The sequence below is a fragment of the Sitodiplosis mosellana genome, unplaced genomic scaffold, assembly GCF_009176505.1.
Source record: "Sitodiplosis mosellana isolate CC-2019 unplaced genomic scaffold, AAFC_SMos_1.0 Smas_scaffold_1, whole genome shotgun sequence".
NCBI lineage: Eukaryota > Metazoa > Arthropoda > Insecta > Diptera > Cecidomyiidae > Sitodiplosis > Sitodiplosis mosellana.
This window is the reverse complement of record NW_022595244.1, coordinates 21,641,450-21,662,980: the sequence shown is the minus strand read 5'-3', so window position 1 is coordinate 21,662,980 and position 21,531 is coordinate 21,641,450. Positions and strand designations below refer to the sequence as shown.

Below are 21,531 nucleotides of genomic sequence, written 5' to 3'. Positions count from 1 at the left end.
AAAGTTCTATTTACCGATGAAGAAAAAGAACGAACGAAAGGAAGAGAAAAAGTTGACGACACTGAAATAGAAAAGCGGAAATTGATTTCGTTTCGTTCTTTGAGATACTTCAATATATATTATTGTTATTTCACCGAGTTTGAACGTTGACGGTGTGCGACAAAGGAGAAAAAAAATTATTCAATTTGAATGAAATGATGAATGCGAAGATATTTGCAAATTCCTATATATGTTTGTGCTTGGGGGAAAAATCGAAGTTTTCGCGGGAAAAAAAACGGAATGAAAAGAAACGCTTTATTTAAACTATCGACATTCAATCATATTCGAAATGATGACAGATCGTGATCAAATTCTCACAAAGTATGTATTGATGCTTTTTAATCGTGTATTTTGACATACGATAAAAGACTTGACTCAGTCTGCACATACTATACTTGTACAGTGTACACATTTTATGAACGTGATTCGTGGCCTCGGATGACAGCTTCATATTTTTTTTGGATGAGACGTACAAGAGATTTGTAAACACGATTTGCGTAAAGAGATAACAAAAAAATGTCTTCAGCAAAATACCACAACTTTGCCAAAGACAATTTTTCGTTGTTCCCTTGAAGTCATTCATGATCTACACAATGAAATAGACTAACAAAAACATACGCTCTCTTACGTCTTTCCAGTAGACATAATATGTGGCGCACTCGTGCCTTTCGCAACTCATACACGCCATGAACAGTGTTCAAAGAGAACACTTTCTCTATCCTTCAATTGCGACGAAAGCCAAGTGTGCTTTCCAATTCATAGCACACATTGAAAATGCATTGAATACATTTCATTATCTTCGTTCAAGTGTCACGCATGTATTCCCCCATGCAGATCAATTTCATACGCGAAATCCCACCGAATGAAAGCGACGAGAAGAAAGAAAGAGAGAGAAAAATAAAGAACGAAAACGCGATGAATAACTTTGGATAAATTGAAATCAAATACGGCTTCATATTCGTACAAGTGGCACCAGATATTGGAAATTGATATTCAAAAGGTCAAATTTCGATGATTTCTTAGTTGATTTAATGCTCATCCTGCCGATATACTGTATAATCGAAACAAATTTGATTGCAATGTAAACACACGCATCAAATTTCTATTTACCAAAGAAAAAAAATGTTGCGTCAGAATGAGTGTGTATGACTGATTTTTTTTTTGTCCACGCACTGTTACGCATGTGAAGCTAGAAATTCAATTCTTCGCGGAGACAAAATGTTATTTTCCACAAAATAAAAGGAAGAGTAGAAAAAAATTTGAATATCAAATTGCAAATATCTTTGGAGGAGGGTAATAAGAAATTGCTAGGAAAAGCCGTTCAACAAAAGCGACGACGAGCTTTTAATCAATCTTGATTGATGCAATTTAAAAGTTGGCAACTGCCTGAGATTTTATTTTTGTCAATGAAGAAGAACGTAAGAAAAAAAAATGTTCAGTAAAGTTGGTCGTACACATGAGTACATAGGAAGAAGTGCCGTTCTTTTTCTTCCCATTGATATTGTCAAGTCAACTTAATGGCTCCGAACTAAAAGGTAATAGTTCTATAAAAGACCGAAGAATGAAAATGGTATATTGCAAAGAAATTGCACCGTTGTCTCTCGCTCTTTTTCCCCCTCACTCGCATGATTGTTCGGAAAAAATTCTCTCTATTCAAATCAATTCAATCAATTGATCCCTTTCAAAGAATGAAAGTAGATATTTTCTCCATTTTTTTTCCTCATAATTTGAAGGTATATCAAAGACTTACGGGAGAAAAAGACAGTTTTCCAGCTCATTTGCTCAGTTAGTCGTCGCTTTTTGTGATGAAATATTGAATGCCTTGCATTAAATTATTCTATATATTCCATGGAAAATCCTTTTGTTACCCATAATTTTTGTTTGTCTTGATGCCGTTCTTTTTCAATTGAGTTCCGGTATCCATTTCACTGCTGCGCTAACTCTCTTACAGTAATTCCATCTTTATATTTTAATTAAAGTACTTTGTTATTCATTCATTCATTCATAATCAGCAAGCACATCCACGGCCAATGTGTGCGTCGTTAAAAAAGGAGGACAGCACATTTTTGCTGCAAATTTTGCCTACTACGTTGCCGCCCTTAGTCTTGTTATCGCATACTTTTTTTCTGTGTAGGGCAAAATACTCGACGAGACTTTTACTCGTGTTGAAAAGAGCATTCATTTCCCATAATGTACTTAAGGTTTTGTTTGTACGTTAAAAGGTCTCGGAAGGTGTTGCCTTTCATTTGGCTTCTTTGGAGTGTCAATGATGTGCAAATGAAGCATATTTAGTCATTGCATATTTATGAAGAGAAAAAGACGATGAAAAAAAAACTGCTGATAAAATGAATTGTGTTATTGGTCTGGGTTTCAAAAAGACATTCTTTTAATTCAGTTCACACTAACAATTGAGAGCGAATGAAAAAGAAGGAAAAATGGAGAAAAACTCATTTTCATTGTACTTGGTCAACACTGGCGCGCTTCGCACTGTGTATCATTTTTGTAGCAATGAACAGGGAAAGTATATTATCATCACCACTCGCGAGCACGAGTATAACACCTACCACGTAGAACTCATTACTCAGAATCATTCAAAATTAAAAGTTAATGCGAGACGTTTAAATAATTTATTTAATTTATTCTCAAAGAATGTTTCGTCGGTTTGTCTTGTGGATGGCGTACGATGTAGCCACAATCTTGATAAAGTACGCTTCATACGTTTCGAATGGTGGTACACACACATACACACACACACACACACACTCGGTGTACTTGAGCGTGTGGTAGCGAAGTCGAAACAATACCGAACAACAAACAGAAGTAGTAGGAGTTGTCGACGGCATTAATAGTCAAAAAGCGTTGTATCACACTCATGCCGGATACAGGGGATGAAGTTTTCATTACTCAGCAGTATCTCAAGTGGAATGGATGGCTGTGCTTTTTGCCAATCCTTTTCGTAAATATTGATGTCTTTTCTATGTTGGTAACATTTCATCCGAAAAACAGAGAGCGTAAAAAAGAAAGCAAAAACAACCAAGATGTCAAAGCAAACAACAATAGCCTAGCAAACGATTGCTTGTGTTTACTTTTTTTTTCCTTCTCTACCGTTCTCTGTAGGCAAAGTGTCTAAGGGCGTTATATATGCTAAAGGTGCACGGCATTCAAATCAACATTGTTGTGTGCTGGGCACATGTGTCCATCGCACCAAATGAAATTAAATTGCGTTTTTTTTTCTGCGGCTGCTGACACTGTGCAGATACTATAAAAAAGGGATTTGTGGGCTTTTGTGGATTTATGGCTTGCGAATCCCGAAGTCTTGAAATAATCATGATGGCATTTTCCAAATCAAATAAACACATTATTCCACTATACTGACGGACATACTCGTAGCTCATCTCCCAGCTGCACACAAACAAACATGCAGACACATACACATACACAGTCTAAGCGGCCAATCCAATTACAATTTATGCCACTTTTCGTTTCCGACAATCGTGTTCATTAAATATTTACACATGTGCTGAAAGAGGTGAACCGCATTATACGGCATTCATTAATCATGTTTATTTATCATCCACATGTGGATAAAACAGGAGAAAAAAAACACACAAGCACACACACACACACACACACACACGCTGATATGAATCGCAATACCAGATTGATGGCTCGTTAAAAGTGAATGCTGGGATTTTCGGCGTGGGAACAAATCCAATTGTGCATGTCTGTGTTTGTATGTTCGAGAAAAATGGTTCGAGCGGATTTTTCTTCCATCGAAAATTGGCGCACCCAAAAGATCGATTGTATTACCTCCAAGAAAAATTGGAAAGTTACGAAACAAGTTTCCCTCTTTATTTTCACATTAAATATTTGAGTTACGAAGCCATTTTTCTCCTGAGTTAGAATTCCAGCAGCAGAAGAAGGAAAAAACGCAATATCAATTAGCTTGCAAGAGCAATTCTGAGCAAACAAACCCGAATTTTCTTTCTAAATTGACACAACAAAACCATTTGGAATTGTTATTTCATCAGATTTTTTTCTCTCCCTCTTCTCTCAACTCATTTTATGTATTTTCTGCATAAGAACACACAAAAAACGGCAGTATCTGTAATCAACATTCAATAGACTGTGTGCTTTCATTGCAAATGAAAACATCAAACCATGAGTGGAATTTTATGTAGGAAATACGTTGAAGGTTGGTTTATTAGTAGATTTGCGGGGCCACAACTCGGTTTATATAGCGCGAAAATCTCGTGAACTACCATCATTCCATTGAAATTGTCAATAAAAACACATTCGCACACGCACACACACTCACAGTTGGATTGGTTAAAAGCAGAAATGCATTAGTGCCATTTTATTGCAGTCCACTTGAAATGCCAGCCATAAAACCGTCAATTCGCATTTCACACATTTTCGCCTTTTTTTCTCTGCTGCTCACAGTTGTTTTTCGTACGAATTCTTGAAATTAAACGGGATTTTATGTACGCGACACTCTAGAAAGAAACTGCTGAACCAATGAATGCAGAGCTTCATTAAAATCAACGATTGTGTGTGTATGTGTGGCACACATTGTGTGCATTATGAAACATGGATGGAAAAAAAAACTTTTCGATGAATGTTAGAAAGTTTCAACTTTAACACAATCTCAGAGCATGTGAAATTCACAACAAAATGAGTAACATAAGTACGGCAAATGGCAAATATGGAAAAGGAAGATAACACACAAATGATCACAATGGTGCACAATATACGAAAAAAAAAAATCTCTGTCTTATATTCATAATTCATGCTGTAATTCAACAATAGATTCCAATTTGTGAGTATTCCCCCATATTCAAATGGCGTCAATTTTACTCGTTGCGCGTTCGTGTTCACAATCGCACAACGTAATATTTAGTTTTAAATCGGTAGAAATTTTTCCCTCAAATTTACTCTTTGCTCCACGGGAATTTTCGTTGGTATTTGAGTTTCGAGCGAAGTCGAGAGAGACAGAGAACGGAAAAGGAACGGAGGGAAAGAGTGAGTGAGTGAGCGAGAGCGAGCAAAAAAAGGCAACGTGTAAATTTTCATTTTGTGAAGCGATTTGCATATGTGTGTTAAAGCAAATAAATTCTCGAATATTCAAATGATAACTGCCGTTGCGATGTGCTATTTGAATATTTGAAATAACACATTCACGTACGTTTCCTTGTTGCATGCAATTTTCTAAGCGTTTTTCACAACAAATTTGTACGGAAAAAAACGCTCTCCATATTTACATATTTGTTCGTTTCAGTCAAAGTTACCACATAAGAATTGACTCCGGTTACCGAAGGTAAAACAGTAGTTTGGCGCAAGTACTTGTCGTTTGTTTCCATTGTTCCACATTATTCGCATTGTTGCAGTCAAACCATTTTTCCTGGCAACAACACTTGGTTTTTCACATGTGACATTTCGGCTTTAACATACTCTTGCACCACTTTTGAGATGCTTCTGTTTGCATTAAATATACCCGTCATTGTTTGTGTTTATCTCTCTCGTGCACAATGAATAAAACAATGTTGTGCTCACTTTGCACGGCTCACAAATTCAAACACATTATTGCTGTTGCTGCTGCTGTCGCCATCGCCGTCGCTGCTGTTCCGTGCAAAATTTTCTATTTAACATTTCATTTGAGGTATTTGATGTGCCATATTAAGTGTAAATATTGTTTTTCGTCGTTATTCACATAGGATTCATTAGTGGTGTATATATAGAGTGGAAATTTGTGCACAATTCCATACATGCAGACTATGTTGTGCTGCGATCGATGTTGTTTAATTAAAATGTATACATGAATGGAGCCCCATCGAAAGCGGAATGTGTGTATGTGTTTTTTATCTGTGCACGCTGTACTAGTATGTATACTAGCATTTTTGCTGTTATTTGTAAACAATCTTTGATTTTTCATATTTTATTTCCAATCAATCAAATTGGTTGAGCGACAGGGTGCATCCAGTTGAACAGGTTAATTGGAAACATTTCGAATGATTTCCACGAGAAATCCATATTCGTCAATTTCCCGTGCCAATGACAAAGATTGATGGAAAAGTGGCAAAATTCTCTCCCTCACACACAGGAAGAGAGAGAGAGAGCCACGCGACCATCAATTCGATTAACTTTAACACAATTTTCTTGAATCGCATAAATTTATTGACTGACATAATGTAGTTTATCTGCATTAATACGATGAACAGTTTTGTACACCTTGCACGTATTCGGTGGCAATTCAATGTGTTGATTTGATTATCCACCAATTAATTTAGTATCACAAAGGCTGTGCATGCATGTTTCTCTTCAGCCATTTAACCAACACCATATCAATAGAACATTTTGGTCATCCATCCAAACGATGAAATATGTTCATTATTCATCCATCGGCGCGATCTGCCACGATGATAGATACACAAGGAATTGTGAATATTTTATATACGTGCTGTATGCAATCAACACGTTTCAAGTGTATATCGATAACAATCCATCAGATTAGTTGTTGCTCTTAGTCGAAACTTCATGGCCTATAAACTATGGTTAGAACCTTTGAACAATTCGTACTACATGACTTACATCGTTCCGGCGGCGGGTGGTGTGAAATAGACAAATTATCCCCGGGATAATATCCTAACACACAATTTTCTGCACAAGTTTGGTTGCTTTTCATGCAGCGCCGTAGCCAGGCCGGCGCAATGGGTGCATTGCACCCTCCAAAAATTTCAAAGGTGCAACAAAATCGGGTTTCAAAGGTGCAACAAAAGAAAAATTTCGATTTTGCACCCTCCAATTTTTTTTCTGGCTACGGCGCTGTTTTCATGTCGCACCATGTTTTGCTATGATACTTTCACTCTCTCTCCTCTACCTCTCTAGTCTGTATCTTTTATTGGATTCGAATTTTTTTACCTTTTAGACTGCTAGTTTGTGTTTTCCATGAAGTGTGTTTTTTTTCTGGTTCTAGGCCAGAAGAGAGAAAAAATAAAGGAAGAATCAAGCGTTCACTCTTTATTTGGGGCATGCGTTCATAAGAGTTTTGTCATCATAGATATATATTGTACTATGTGAGTGAATGATGTGGGCGGCTTGAGATCATAAATATTCTGATATTGACTTCATATCAATCTCATGTTGTGTTTGGCACTGTGTTTGTGTGCGTTATCATTGTTCAGCTGTTCGATGGTTCTGATGTTGGTGTCATAAAAATTGATTTGGGTCATGTATTCGTTAGTAAATGACAAGCGTCGACCAAAGCACCGTGTCATGCCTTTTATGTCACATCTCTATGAATGTTAATAAAATAGAGATAAATATTGCGTCGTGTGTATCTAAAGGGAAAAAAAACGATTGAAAATCCTGACCAATTCCACGCTATGATGCGAAAAAAGCAAACGAAACCAACCGAAAAAAAACTGCAAAATTTCAAGAGCTTGAATTTCAACTATAAACCGAGAGTACTTGGCAACTGGTCCGAAATTAACGTCGAGTTCCTGGAATTCGAAAGTGGTGTACAGGAGCTTTTGCTGAAATTGTTTGGAAGCGATAGCCCATTATACTGACTGGTTGAGTTTGTGTGTGTGTGTGTTGCTGAAACGGAACTCACGGCCATGTACGATCAAATACAATGTTATGTAGATATTTTTGCGACACAAAGAACGTTTTCATTTATTAGTTACGTTGTTGGATGCTCGTGATGCTGCTATCACTGCCGCTGCCACTGTTGCAGTTAATACTTTCGTTCCCATTATGCCATTTTCTGCTTGTGCAAGATAGTTTGGTTTCGAAATTTCCGTTGTACACACACAACAAAATGTGCCGGATTACATTCACGTCATGTTCAGGATTTAATATCTCATTTCGTTTTTAATAGCCTCATGTCTACTTCAGTATTCATGAATAAGCGCAAGCGTTGAATAGTAAATCGAATTGTGAACCACATAAAATTAATAGAATTTCTGTAACATTTGACCTTATTGTAATCATAATTCTTTTATTTGTAATATATATTAGATGTGCACATTTTGTATCAAGCGCCTTTTCCCTCTGTCTCTCCCTCTCCCACGCTCCACCTCTTCTCATATATGAACATACATTTCAATTAGATTATTTATTCAAAATGCATATCATCTCCGGTAATCCTTCAACCTTTCACAATGATTAACTGGAAGAAAGCATGCTTCGGCATTGGTTTCTCGATTATTATAATCGAGTTCATTTTGAAGTTTATTGAGCCAGATTACCATTGGCCCATCAATATTCATTGTGTCGAGTATTATGGTTTTCTTCGAAGATTGTGCCACAAGAAAAGGCACGGTGGATAGTGCGCTAGATGTTGATGACAAATAATTTTTGCCGGGGCAGGTGTTCCAATGGTTTGATAAATTTGCTATTTATTAGCTTTCGCTTCATTGGATGGCGTTTCATCACTCCATCGCATAAATGTGGATTAAGTCATAAATAGATAAATAAGATTTTTTCATGTATTTCCAACAAACTGAGCACTTATTCGTTTGATTGTTTTGGGGACCGAAGGTTTCTCCTTCCCTCACTCTCTCTCTCTCTCTCTCTCTTTCTCTCTCTCTCTCTGTATTTATGGAACACATCTTGTTTGCGAAAAACGTATGGCACTCAAAATGACGCAAATGTCAATTATGTTATTTATTTCATTATTTTCGATACCAAATTCTCAACTTATCATGGAGATTGACATATACATCACACAACATCCATTTTGTGACCGTGTTTTACATACCATCTTCCGACAGCTCAAGCTATCATCTAACAGCAGATAACCACAACAACAACAGCTCAAGTATACAAACTGCCCTTTGTTCGTTGATAAATGTCACAAACAAGACGTCTCGATTTACGGAATAAAAGAAAATCCGGATCATATTTTGTGGCAGCTTCATTTCCCTTCAACAACCGAACGAGTGTTATTGGCGTAACTAGTGAAATGACAACTTATTCCATGTCTTGTCAACATCGCATTAATTTCGCAAAAACCAATTTCGTGTTAAATACAACAGTGTGCATGGCGCAAGTATTGAATTTTGATACTCGGTACACTCAATCAACTGAACAATGTTTGAATATGATGAGTTTTTTGCGGTTATGCTCATTAGTGTATGCGAAAACTTGATCGCACGCTTGGAAAGAATGTGTATCAAAAAAGTGGTCGTTATCCACTTAGACCATCCTCGTCTAATACCATTGATTTTACATGTAAAATAATAACAAGAAACGACAAAAGTGACCTCTCGTAGCGGCACAGTTGAAGCTAACGAAATAAACACAATTGAATATATCATTTTCATGTTCAGCGTTAATTCTGTTGTTTTCCGTATAGCCGAAAAGAGATGTCTACAGCTTAGTGGCATTGAATGACATTCAACACCCATGACTTAGACGCTTAGTAGCGCATCTATTGTTTGAACTAAAAACAATATTAAATATTTACTTCTCAAGCGCTTTGGTTCTATTATTATATACTAAAGAAAACGTTAGTTTTCAAAACAAACACCAAAATGAGCGTTACAAAAACGTAAAATAGCTAGCTTATTCGATCGTCGTTGTTGTTAAAGAACTAAAGCCAAGAAAATCCATTGCTTTCTTCTTGAGAAATGAATGGATTTCCGGATTTTTCTTCGTCACTCGTTCGAAATACAAAGAAAGAATTCACATTTCTATAGAGCACATTTGATGTTGGCAATCTTATATTATCGCTGATTAAGATAGCTATCGTCTAATTTAGTTTGGATTTGACGTAGTCACCAGCCATCTCCATCATTAAGAGACACAACTCTGCTTTATCGTGATTTATCACAGATGACTTCTATCAAATGATTGCTACTTAAATACTTTTTACTTAGTAAGCAAACGTCTATTGTTCTCTTGATAATGCGAAGCAACAAGTAACGCACAAGTGGCATGGTCAAAGCAAAGGCAGGCATGCATTTTCTGCCAATATTGACCAAACATTAACTCGACGAACGAACGTGATGGAATTTTGTATTCATGTAAAATGAGTTGTGGTAATGACTCATAATAATAATAATAATTATAATTGACATAAGCAGAATTTTCTCCGGATGAGTTCACTTGTTGCCTCGAAACGGCTACGGCGAATTGATTGAGTGGTCGACGCATGGTTTTCGCTCTACTTTTCTCTTACAATTTACATTGTTACTAATGATGATATAACGAGTAATTAGAAAGAGAGAGCGAACCATCGTCTGTTGATGAACTTTGTGTTTTAATTCCGTTATAATTTACTAATCGCCCTGTCTACCTCGTTGTGTTTAGTACAACGAAATCACACAGAACAATGAGAGAATCGATAAGGACAACAGAAAGAAAATAAGGCTAATAGCTTTGGCAACGATTTTTTTTTTTTTTGATAAATTTGTATCGCACGTGCACGCCAACAAATTGAACGCATATTCATCATATTAATAGCGTACATTTTTCTGTGTTTATTATTATCATCCATAGATGTATTGCAGGAAAATTGGATAGTTGACATCGTTGCATAGTCAATAAACAAGCGGTGAAAGAAAAAACTCAATCAATAATTCAGATCAGAGCTAAATGATTGATTGAAAACGACTGAAGACCAAAAATAATAGACAATTCAATAATAAATTTCATTGGAAATTTTTTTGTATAGTTGACATTTTGATATCGATTGGACGAGAGAGAAAAACAATAAACCGAACGAAAAATGTTAGCCTGTGTTTGCCGACCAGTTACAAGCACATTACCAAAACCACCAACATTATCATCGGCACCACAAAAACGATCACCCGTGGTAACATGCGAACCACGTACTACGCCAGCTATCGATTCAAAGGTAAAAAGTGTCACATTAAGCATGCATGACATCCATTTTCCATTTTGTACACACAAATTGGATGACATCCGAAGCCGATTTTATCATTGACATCAACACATTTACACGCACTTTCTGGCTTTTTTAATTTCCTCTCTTTTTTTCTCTCTCTATCAAGCCGAGGATTATTTGCACAAATGCATAAGTATTTAATTAATGCATGATTCCTGCAAAACCCCTTTTACATGTTCATCAGCTTATTGTTTCATTATATTTTTGTCGCGCACCGAAAACATGTTGACAATTGACAATATCCGAACAAAACAAACATTCAAATTTTGATTTTTTTTTTTAACTTTTGCATAAAAAAATAGAGTGCAATGGATGAACATGAGGAAAAAAGTAACTAAACTACAGTAATTTTTTTTTTTTGAAAATCCTAATGATGGATATTTTCAATATTCATTATAACTTTGATTTAAAAAAAAATGACAAGATCAGAATTGAACGCATGATGTCATTATTTTGTAAAATGGGTAATTTTTAAAGGCGCCACAATATTGCATCCCCAATCCCACGGCATATTGTATTATTTTGGATGATAAATTGTTATATTATTTTTTCAACCTATGCTTTTGGCCGGCGCAAGATAGCGGTGGCGCCTAAATAAGATGTATTAGCAATTTGCGGCATTTTTAAGAACTATCAATACTTTTTATTGTTGTCACGAATTTCGCAACAACAAGAAGTATTGATAGTTCCTAAAGTTGCCGCAGATTCTATTTAGGCGCCACCGCTATTCACTGTCACGTCAAATACATTGGTTCTTATGGCAGAAAAGCACACGTTGTATTTTTTTTAGTTCAGTGCAAACTTTACAACTAATTGATGTGTTGATATTTCCGTTTAAATTACCATAATCAGTTGGACATCAGATGTATTAAATTAATCGACTGTCGATGAATTTTAACAAAACACAAGAAAACCCATCGAATAAGCGGTCAATTTGTGATTGCCCGCGCAACAAATCACGTATGCCAGCGGAAATAATTTGACAGTCACATATGACGAGTAATAGTAATACAGTACTGGTTGCGTTAATGCATAAATTACCAACCGAATAACCAAATTGGGTGTGAATATGGTGCTATGTTCATTTTTGATTTTATGAAATCAGCACATTCGGACAGTTTGAAAAAGGGTTCATTGTAAACGAGGATCCTTTCGGTTCACACCTGACATTTTTCATATCTCATCGTAAAGATCATAATTAGAGTCAGCATTAAAAAGAGACTCACCTTTTTTCCTACCTTTGTGGAGAGACCACTGATGAGATTTCAACGGAAAGATACGAATTCCATTTGAAAAGTAGTATTTCGGATGTGATTTAATCTGAAAAAGAAAGTCGCCGCCGCCAGCAATTCACAATAGTATCGAAATCAGGATCTTTCTTTACAATTTGACAGCTGATTCCCTTATTTGCCGTATGGTGCTGAGCATGAAAATCGAAATGTTTTCTCCGTTTTTTTTTGCCAACCAGAAGTCGCTTGAAATCATGATGCCTGCTGCGACAGAGAAGGGAAATACTTTTGACATCTGAATGAAATTACAAATTATGGAATCATATTGTGCTGGAAAAGACCATAAAAAGAGAAACGTATGCTGTAGCAAACGCCAAATACAAACCTGCACATACGGTGAACTTAATAAAACGCATATATGTAGGGCTCATTGTGTGTAATAGTTCACGGGGGATTCACAAAACAAATCGACTATATTGCAGCTGTATGTTTCAGAGGTGGGCTTTAGCGCATTTGATGTGATTATTCTCCTGTGTGGCTGGGTAAACCGCAACAGCACCACATGTACATATGAGACTTAGGCTTCCATTCATTTTGAGATATCGAAATAACCATCTCTGCTCGCAAAGTTGCGGCCCGTAAATTCAAACGAAAGAAATTGATAAGCACAGCAGCAGCGACAATAACCAACCTCTTTGTCCATCTACTTACCACAGTTGACTAGAATAGAATATACATTATACATGTACAAAAATCGGACCATAGGTAGATTCAGAACCTTATTAAAGCACCTTTTCAGTTTACAGATTTTTGATTACGAGTCAGGTCTGTGTGTATGTGTATGGGTGTGTGTTGATTTCAGACGTCGTCAGTGGTCCCAGCTCTCGTCAGTGCTGATACGAGCCGCGCCGTAATCATTTCTTGCTACATTTTTATCAAATTGTGCACATCATAACATTTTATGTAGTATCGTTTAATTTTTTGCCATTTTTTCCCACTGCCTTCCGCACTCTCTCACTCCCCTTATCTATCTATCTCTTCGTTTTGTCGATCTACCGACATCCATCTAATCATTTCGCAGGCTGCTGGCTGCTTGTGTATTCAGTGCTTTTTCACTGCTCTGGATAATAATAATGAAATTGTTGTGTGCGTCATCGGTGTGAGTATATTGTTCAGCCCTTTGGTGTGCTCGTCTGTCGGGTATTTCTTATATTTCACATTGTTAAACACCCAGATGACTTTCAATATCGTACCACGTTACTCTCGGCTCAATCCTGCCAGCTTTTCTTCTTTCACTCTCTTCTTGCGTATGTCGTGTGACTTCACAAGCAACCAATTTTCATTCATTGAATTTTTGCAGCTTTTCAATTTTTCCACCCCTCTGCCAACCAAACACTGAACTCTATTTCGAATCTCGTCGTCGGTCGTAGTGAAATGGGATGTATTGCTGCGGTGTAGCAAAGGTGTTAAAAAAAAATTGTTCCATGAATCAGTATATTACCTTGGTGAATTGAGAGTTTTGCATACAATCAGTGGCAGCATTTCCATTCTTTACGTTTTTTTTTTCTCTCGATATAGATCGCATTTTATTTGGTAGCGCGAAGATAAATTGACACCACCAAAGATTCTGTTCATCTGCAATGGTCGGCCTCTTTGAAGTTCTAGTCGGGACAGAAAAAGCAATGTAGCCTCGTTTTGCTATTTCACGCCTGTGTGGATTTTCTGTTCGTAATTTTTTGTTTGCACTATCTTGCAAAAAATAATTTTCCATTTTCCCGATTGGTCTGATGCGTTCCAATTTTCCATAGCCATACGAGCAAAAAATTGCAGAATTCATTTATCATTTTGTCGCTCGAAATGCAACGAGGTGTAAAAAAAGTCGCATTCGCACACCATGCTTGTGATATGAATTGTGTGTTGTTCTGCAATGCAGTTGATTAAAAGAAGCAAAAATTATGAAAACACGGAATGCATAATAAAAACCAACTCGGCTCTGGCTCTGGCGCTGGCTCATACATATACATATGTGTGTATGTGGCAGTGACACAATATGACACAGCATATTTTAATGATGAAAAACCCTTCCTTGCACATGACATATCGCTGTCGACACTGCCAACTTTGCTAGCATTAAAACATCATGTTTAGCACATAAATACACACACCAAAAACACACACACACACACACACACACTCATTTCTCATGAAATATGGAAAAAGATACTGCTGAATATACAATTCACGTACATTGAATGCTTCATTATTGCCGCCCCTCGAATCCAAATTTGGTTTACACAGACTTGTATTCTATGGCTTTTTTTCTTCGAATAAAAGCAATTCAGGCATGTGATCTTCATTGTACGAGTTAAGATGTTGCTTTCGTCTCGGGCTCTTCTGGATTGCTTGTGGTAATGGCTTTTGTCACCAGTGAACAACATACACACTCACATCCCCTTTTGTCCATTTAAAGACATTTTGGATTTTTTTCTTCGCCTTTCCTCTCTTGACTTTTATTTGGAACGAATGACAAAACGAACTGATTCTTATATCGATGGTATATTGCAAATAAAAAAACAGAAAGCTCAAAGAAATGGTGCTAAATGAATATGAATACTGCTCATATGATAGCTTCGCACATAAATTGCACTGCTTTAAAGTACAATGGTCGCATCATCGGGACTTTTGCTCAGCAAAATGGTTGTACCATGTCTGTCTCTCTCTTTATCTCGCACTTTGTCTTGAGAAATATGCAAAAATGTTTTGAGCCAATTTGCATGCATTGTATGGATTGTACATTTCTGCATGTGAAATAGAGGTAAAACGAATCAAAAAAAATGGTATACATCGTGACTCCTCTAACAGCCATGAACTCATCGCCAGAAAAAAAAAACAGGTTGAATGATTGAAGTGCTTAAAATAACGTTAGCATAAAAAACTTTTTTTCGATTTGTTATTATAAACAAATTTGTTATGTAAATCTATCGGCTTTTGACTTTAAAGGCGATAACGTACAGTTATTTCTGCTCCACATTTTTTTTTTCTCGACACACTGAAAACAGCACGTGCGAGCGACAGTGAAAGAGGGGAAAAGGAAAAACGTAAAAAAGTATTGGCACTAAGTGTAAAGAAATGGAAGATTGAATTTGAAAAGTTTTACATTGTTATTTTATCGTTTTCATCGCTATTTTTTTCCGAGCAATAAAGTTCAGTTGTTTGTATATACTTTATTTTCTTGAGTTATGCGATTTGATTCGTTGAATTCCGAAATGTAGACGATATAAAGAAATTTTGCTACACAATAAAGCTTTGAATCGACATTTATCATGATATATTGTAACCTGCAATCAGTTCTCAATCTCACAATGATTGAGATGTAGAAAGAGAAAATTTGCAATTTTTTTTTTCACTAACAGTTTGTTGTTTTTCTTTTCATGGTGGTTTTTGCAGACAGCGCCAGGACGGCCAAATACTGCCGAATTGAAGGCAATGGCGTTGCGTCAACAGCAACAAATCGATACACAACATCAATTATTAGCAGCCAAAGAACAACGTCTACGATTTTTAAAGAACCAAGAGATTCGTAATGCCACCGCAGCGGCTGAAGGTGAACGATTGCGACGGTTGCGGGAACGTGTCGAAGCACAAGAATCAAAATTAAGACGATTACGAGCATTGCGCGGTCAGGTGGACTTGCAAAAAACATACAATGTTACGCTGAGTAAGTAACTTTATTTTCTGTTTTGATTCACAGCGTCTAGATCGAGAAAGAGAAAGAGAGAGAGAGAGAGGATCAAACCGAAACGGAATTTGTACACATGAGTTCACCGACTGAATCGAAAGATAATGACGATTCGTTGAATTGTTCACATAAGTCTCTTACACTTGTTTTGCTGAAGTACACAGAACATTTTGCGAGAAATATTGGCAATTTATCTCTTTTTCAAACGAAGGAAATTCCATGAAAAATGATGTGAAAAAAATAAGTAAAAATCAAAGTAGAATCCCTCTCTTGAACTGTATTATCACAAATGTGGAGTATGAGCTTGGATGGCTCTCAACAAAAATTAAATGAAATGATTGTTCATGATGTGCTCGCCGACCCTTGATTGTAACACACCCATGATTTTATGGACAAAGTTGTACAATTTTTCCAACGCAAATGCATCATCATCAACATTATAGTGTGATAATGAACAAACAAACGAAAAATCAAGACTCATAGCATTCAATTTGGCTTCATTATTATTCTCATAGACATGTTTTTCATTTCGAGCGAAAAAAAAAATCAATAACAATATTTTCTCGCCATCAGCACACCAGTGCCATGACCTAGGGCAATGACGGAAAAAATTCTCTTGTTTGCACAAATTGGCGTGGAAATTCGCTGTACAACTGGGGAAAATGATTAAATATTTGTATACGCTATATGCTCATGACATGAATGGCACTTGGCGTAGCGATATAATTAAAATGGCAGCACACAAATAACAGTGCCTGCGCTTCAATTATCTCGGCATTCAGGAACATGTGTGCTAGCGCGCGCCAAATACAATTTTAAAAACTTGTTAAATTAAATTTTTACTCCTGGCCTCCGCAGAAAGAATTTGTTTTGTGTCTGCGTGTGAGCAATTATCCCATAATTTTAGTCAATTTAGATTTTTAATTAAAAAATTGGGGAAACAACTTTTTACTGTTATCAATTCTAATCAAATTTTACTTTGCCTCGATCAATTTCAAATTCACGGCAGGCGATGCTTTGTGTTGCCACTTGCTAAAAAGAGGGGTTTTTTGTGTGCCTGTATTTACTCCGAAAAATTGTGTCTCTAACCGAAATTCCGATGCGTTCGATACCAGCAAAAACGAAGTCATTACATTTTGTTATTTGTTTGAATTCTTCGGCTTCGTTCTTGTCTGTGTCTGTGTGTCGTTCGGAAACAACCTCCTTGAAGTGACGACAATGCTGCTGGTCCCCGGTTGTCATACACACTTACTTAGACATCAGTGAGTTGCTACCATTATGATTATTTGCATTTAAGCCACACGAAAAGAGCTTATTAATAGACGATTCAAGTTTGTCATTTCCATTCGGGCGAAACAAATGACGTCCATTTCACACAGTGGATTGGAAAATGTGTGTATTTTCAATATGATGTTTCAGGCATGCAGACGGTTTTTGCATGTTGTATGGGATAAAAGACTGATGTCAACGCAGCATGTTCCAATTTTTGGTCATTATTCAATGTTCAAGTTTGTGTATTTCGAACCAAGCAGCAGACATCCCATTTTAAATGTTCAACACTACATCGGTTTTTAACTTGTGCTCCGTTTTATCTTCCTGTGTTGTGTAGCTGTCCGATGGAAGAGACTTGTTTTGTGTGATGAATATCTTGTGAATTTTTGCGTTGCCATCGCTTTCATTCTTATTGTTGTTGTCGTCGTCGTCATCGTCGTCGTCATTAATATTCGGCACAAGTGCACAAGTGGGAAAGTTTTTATTAAAGAATTAATTTTCGGTGAAGCACTTTTGAATTGCAGCAGGAAAATTGTCTGTGCGCGTCCCAATTAAATTGTACAAGTCTTCAAATGCGGAAAAATTCGGTCATTAAAATGTGATTTGTGCTTGAATTTATTTATTTTTATGCTTATGAACACATTTAAGCCACCACAAAGGGACACAGAACTAACAATAAGTCTTTTTTGATTATAACAAATTAATAAGTCCATAAATTGAATTAGTAGGTTCGATGGCCATAAATAATAACAACGTCAGCGATTGTATCACGATTGAGCGCATAAACTGTAGCTGAGAAACGATGCGCCGTCAGTTGAACTTTGTTGTGAAAAACTATAGCTGCTGTCGACTGAGAAAATAGAAAGAACCCATAACATCACGTCAATTCATATGACACACAATCAGTTTATATTGTGCCAGCAGCAAAAGTGTGAATTAATTTGTTGCAACACATAAATTATACTTACGTTCAATCTAATCGACGCCGCAGTTAGGATTGCACTGTTATCTTCAAACTCGATGTTGTGTCGCGGTAATTCGCTATTCGACGACGCAAAACTTTCAGCTCGAGCATATAAAACCGCATCTCCATCTTTGCGTTCGCCAAACACCAGTTCTCGGTATTTTGTGTGCGATTTTTTTTCGTTGATAGCGCAAATTAATGCATAGCTTCTGGGTCGAATAACATTTATTCCCAAAAAACGCTCCATGCCTGTATACCCAATGCCCATAATTCCTTTCAGTTGAATATCAACCTCAAATTTCGTTGCATTTGGAATATGAATGTTGGCATTTAAATAGCGGGTGTCATGAATGTCGATTACAGTGCCCAAATCACCACCTCCCCAAGTATTCTAAATAAATAAGAAGAATTCAATCTTGAAGGTATTTTTAAATCAAACCAAATGAAATGTTTCCGTAATGAATCCAAGTGGAAATTCTTTGTAAAACTTTGATATTGCACATTTTTAGCGAGTGACAATTTCTCGGTAATGCGACAAATCGTACTTACCTGTGCATCAGAGTGAATTATACCGTTGTAGATATCACGACCGAAAATATCACTGACATACTTAAATCCCACCACATACGATTTTGGCATTGTTGTATTTCGGGTGAAGAGCGTTCGCTCAAGGAATGTAGTTCCTGGAAATTTGAAATATTTTTGGTTTACAGACTGCAATCAAGTAAATGCACCAAACTGTCATATGATCAAAACGCATACCATCATAGCCGTTATAAAATGAACCGGTGATTGAATGTGCATCACCAACACATTGCTCAATATGATTCGTGTGCAATAAGATGTGTGCGATGAAACATATCCACTTGAACATTGTTTGCATTTCAACCGAAAATTTCAGACACAATGAAATATTTCAACACTCTAGCCAAAAATAACAACAGACCACAATATTGTGAATGGAATTAAACTATAAATTGGTTATTTTGAATTAGACTTTGAAATATCCACTTTATTAAGATTCCCTTGAAAATATTATTTAAGTCAAAATCTTTACGTCAAAAAATGAACTGCGTCCGATTCTATTTGTTGTCATACTCTTACTTGACACTCTTATCACGAATATTGCACAGACAGAATTCCCATGAACTCGAAGCAATTTATTGATTGCGTGTCAGTCATACTTGTTGTAGACATATACACAATGACACGTCTACATCAATATAATTACATCGCACGCTGAAATATTGAATCAAACTCGATGAAATTACTTTATACATTTAATACTTAATCGATAACCATGTACAATTTAATAACAATTTGATACGTTTTGTAAAACTGTCAATCCCATAAATTCAATTATTATGTTTCGGAAATGATTTTTCACAAAGGCCACTTCCAAAAGTCAATGCTGGAAACGAAATATTGATTTGACATTTACGAACGAGTAATTTTTCTACCAAAAATAAACGATTCTGCTGTGAAATTGTTGCGTTTCAATTCATAAATGGTAGCACGGAAATGGTCTTCGGTTGTAATTATTTTATTGTTGAATGTGACAGCCCATGGTGACTAAAAAAAGATTTAAAAAAAAAAAAAAAAAAAAAATCGATTTCATTTCAAGTCGTTGGATTTTTCTCATCTTTTCATTTAAAATATACGTACGTCCACATTGACTACAATAAAGGTAAGTTTTAGATATGAATCGTGAAAATCGAAGCTTAGCTTTCCATGTTCGGAACGTTCTAGTCTGTATCGAATAAGAAAATCGCCGGGCACTCGTTCACCATATTTAATCAAAGCCGTCTGTTGTGACTTCGCTTTGGCATCGTTTTTTGTGCAAATAAATGCATACGAACGTGGTTTCACTTCCTTGGCTCGAATAAACATTGACATAGCGTCAATGTTTATGCCTCGAAACCCTCTAACCTCAATGGATGACGTGAAATTTGTTGCATTCAAAACATTGAGGGTTGCATCCACATATCGTTGATGATCCTTATACATATCAACATCAACGTCTTTTGAATAATCCATTTTCGATGTACTATTCTATGACCCAAAATAGATACAGAGAGAAATTAATTTCGATTGAAACGCAGTAGATGGTTGGCATTTCGATGGCAAAAGCATTGATTTGACGATCCTGATTTTAAACTTACTTGTGCACCAGTCACATTCAGTTGGGCAAAGAAAATGGCTCCACCAAAAAAATTGTCAACATATTTGAATCGAATGGTATAGTTGGTTTGGATGACTGAATTCTTTTTGAATAGATCGGTCTTTTGGAGTACATCGCCTTTTAAAGCAGAAAATTGAATGAAAATGCAATTACTAAACGTGAACTACATAGATCTAATCAAAGTTTATTTTGACATAAAATAGGCAGCACTTTTTCTTTTCTCTATTCTTTTTTTCAATTCCGACCTGTACCAAATATATTCGCACTGCCAACGGTATGTTGGTGGGCAGCAGCAGCAGCAATGATACACAGAAGTAATACTAACACTGAAATCGAACCACCAAATAGATAAGACATGGTTTGCCTTTTTGAAAACGTTCAGAGCAAATAATCACACAACACTTGTATGCACACTACAAGTTTCTCATCATGGGAATTCTCTGTTTCATACAAAAACTCACATGAATGCTCTTAGACGATTATGTAAAACATTAAATTAAACTGATGTTTGTTCACTACAACAACGGCAACGTATGTGTTCGAACCCAACGATAACATATATAAAAGGGACTGACTGTAAATGTAAATTGAGATGATAATCGTATCGAATTGAAAACGGGTACGAAACCAGGCTGCCAGACACTCACTTTGTAGATTATTTTTCAGTTATTATTTTGATTGAGTCCGTATTGAGTTTTTCATGCGATTTGTATCTGTAAGAAAGTCCAGATAGAAGAAAAAAAAAGAAAAAAGTCCAAACAAGACAGAGAAACATTTATTGAGAGATGTCTCTTGTAATCTGTCGTCGGATTTGTGTATAAGCCCAAAACACACGTCACATTCATATTTTTTTCATCCATTTTCCCAGTGATGTGATGTTGATTTCATTACAGCAACCAGCATCGTGCTAGAACAGATAATAAATGCGAGCAAAACAAATTGAAAAAATTGTGTACGGCCAAAGTACAAAAGCACTTTGTAACGGAAATGTCAAATAGAATAAAAAAAAAGAGAGCGTATATTCAATTTACCATGGGTCGAGACGTGTCTCTACGCGTCGAAAAAGATCTCTTGCTGATGGAATGTTGACGAGAAAATTGCAGCATAACAAACGGAATACATGTGCAATTTGAGCGTTCGTGTTTTTGAGCAAAAATAGCGGTGACATTGAACGATTGCATTCTCTCTCCATCG

General features: G+C 36.3%; 2 protein-coding genes across 13 annotated transcripts in view; one reads left to right on the top strand and one right to left on the bottom strand.

The window, feature by feature from the left end:
- The window catches only part of LOC129577680 (apoptosis-stimulating of p53 protein 1-like), a 78,883-nt gene that overhangs the window by 29,289 nt on the left and 28,063 nt on the right, over positions 1-21,531 (top strand). For 6 of the 11 annotated variants that reach the window (XM_055465213.1, XM_055465223.1, XM_055465229.1 and 3 more), the window contains exon 4: positions 15,628-15,898. In XM_055465213.1, coding sequence (XP_055321188.1) covers positions 15,628-15,898 — 271 coding nt within the window. Of the gene's footprint in view, positions 1-10,542; positions 10,901-15,627; positions 15,899-21,531 lie in introns of those variants that run through there. The other 5 variants (XM_055465179.1, XM_055465161.1, XM_055465187.1 and 2 more) reach the window with 3 other exon arrangements.
- LOC129577748 (uncharacterized) lies at positions 17,783-21,440 on the bottom strand. 2 transcript variants are annotated; one of them, XM_055465269.1, is made up of 8 exons: positions 21,369-21,440; positions 20,583-21,244; positions 20,318-20,454; positions 19,821-20,207; positions 18,918-19,727; positions 18,705-18,838; positions 18,160-18,546; positions 17,783-18,041 (listed from the first exon to the last, which is right to left on the bottom strand). In XM_055465269.1, exons 5-8 carry the CDS (start codon positions 19,036-19,038, stop codon positions 17,913-17,915), a joined length of 771 nt encoding a protein of 256 aa, XP_055321244.1. In that variant the 5' UTR covers positions 19,039-19,727; positions 19,821-20,207; positions 20,318-20,454; positions 20,583-21,244; positions 21,369-21,440; the 3' UTR covers positions 17,783-17,912. The 2 variants fall into 2 exon arrangements, with proteins under 2 accessions (XP_055321244.1, XP_055321236.1); XM_055465261.1 differs by having other exon boundaries at positions 20,589-21,244; positions 21,369-21,439.

Coding starts and splice junctions, on each gene's coding strand:
- LOC129577748 (XM_055465269.1), bottom strand. CDS start 19,038: ATGCAAACAATGTTCAAGTGGATATGTTTCATCGCACACATCTTATTG. Junction 18,839..18,917: donor ATTTTATAACGGCTATGATG/GTATGCGTTTTG, acceptor TCAAATTTCCAG/GAACTACATTCCTTGAGCGA. Junction 18,042..18,159: donor CGGCGTCGATTAGATTGAAC/GTAAGTATAATT, acceptor CTATTTTCTCAG/TCGACAGCAGCTATAGTTTT.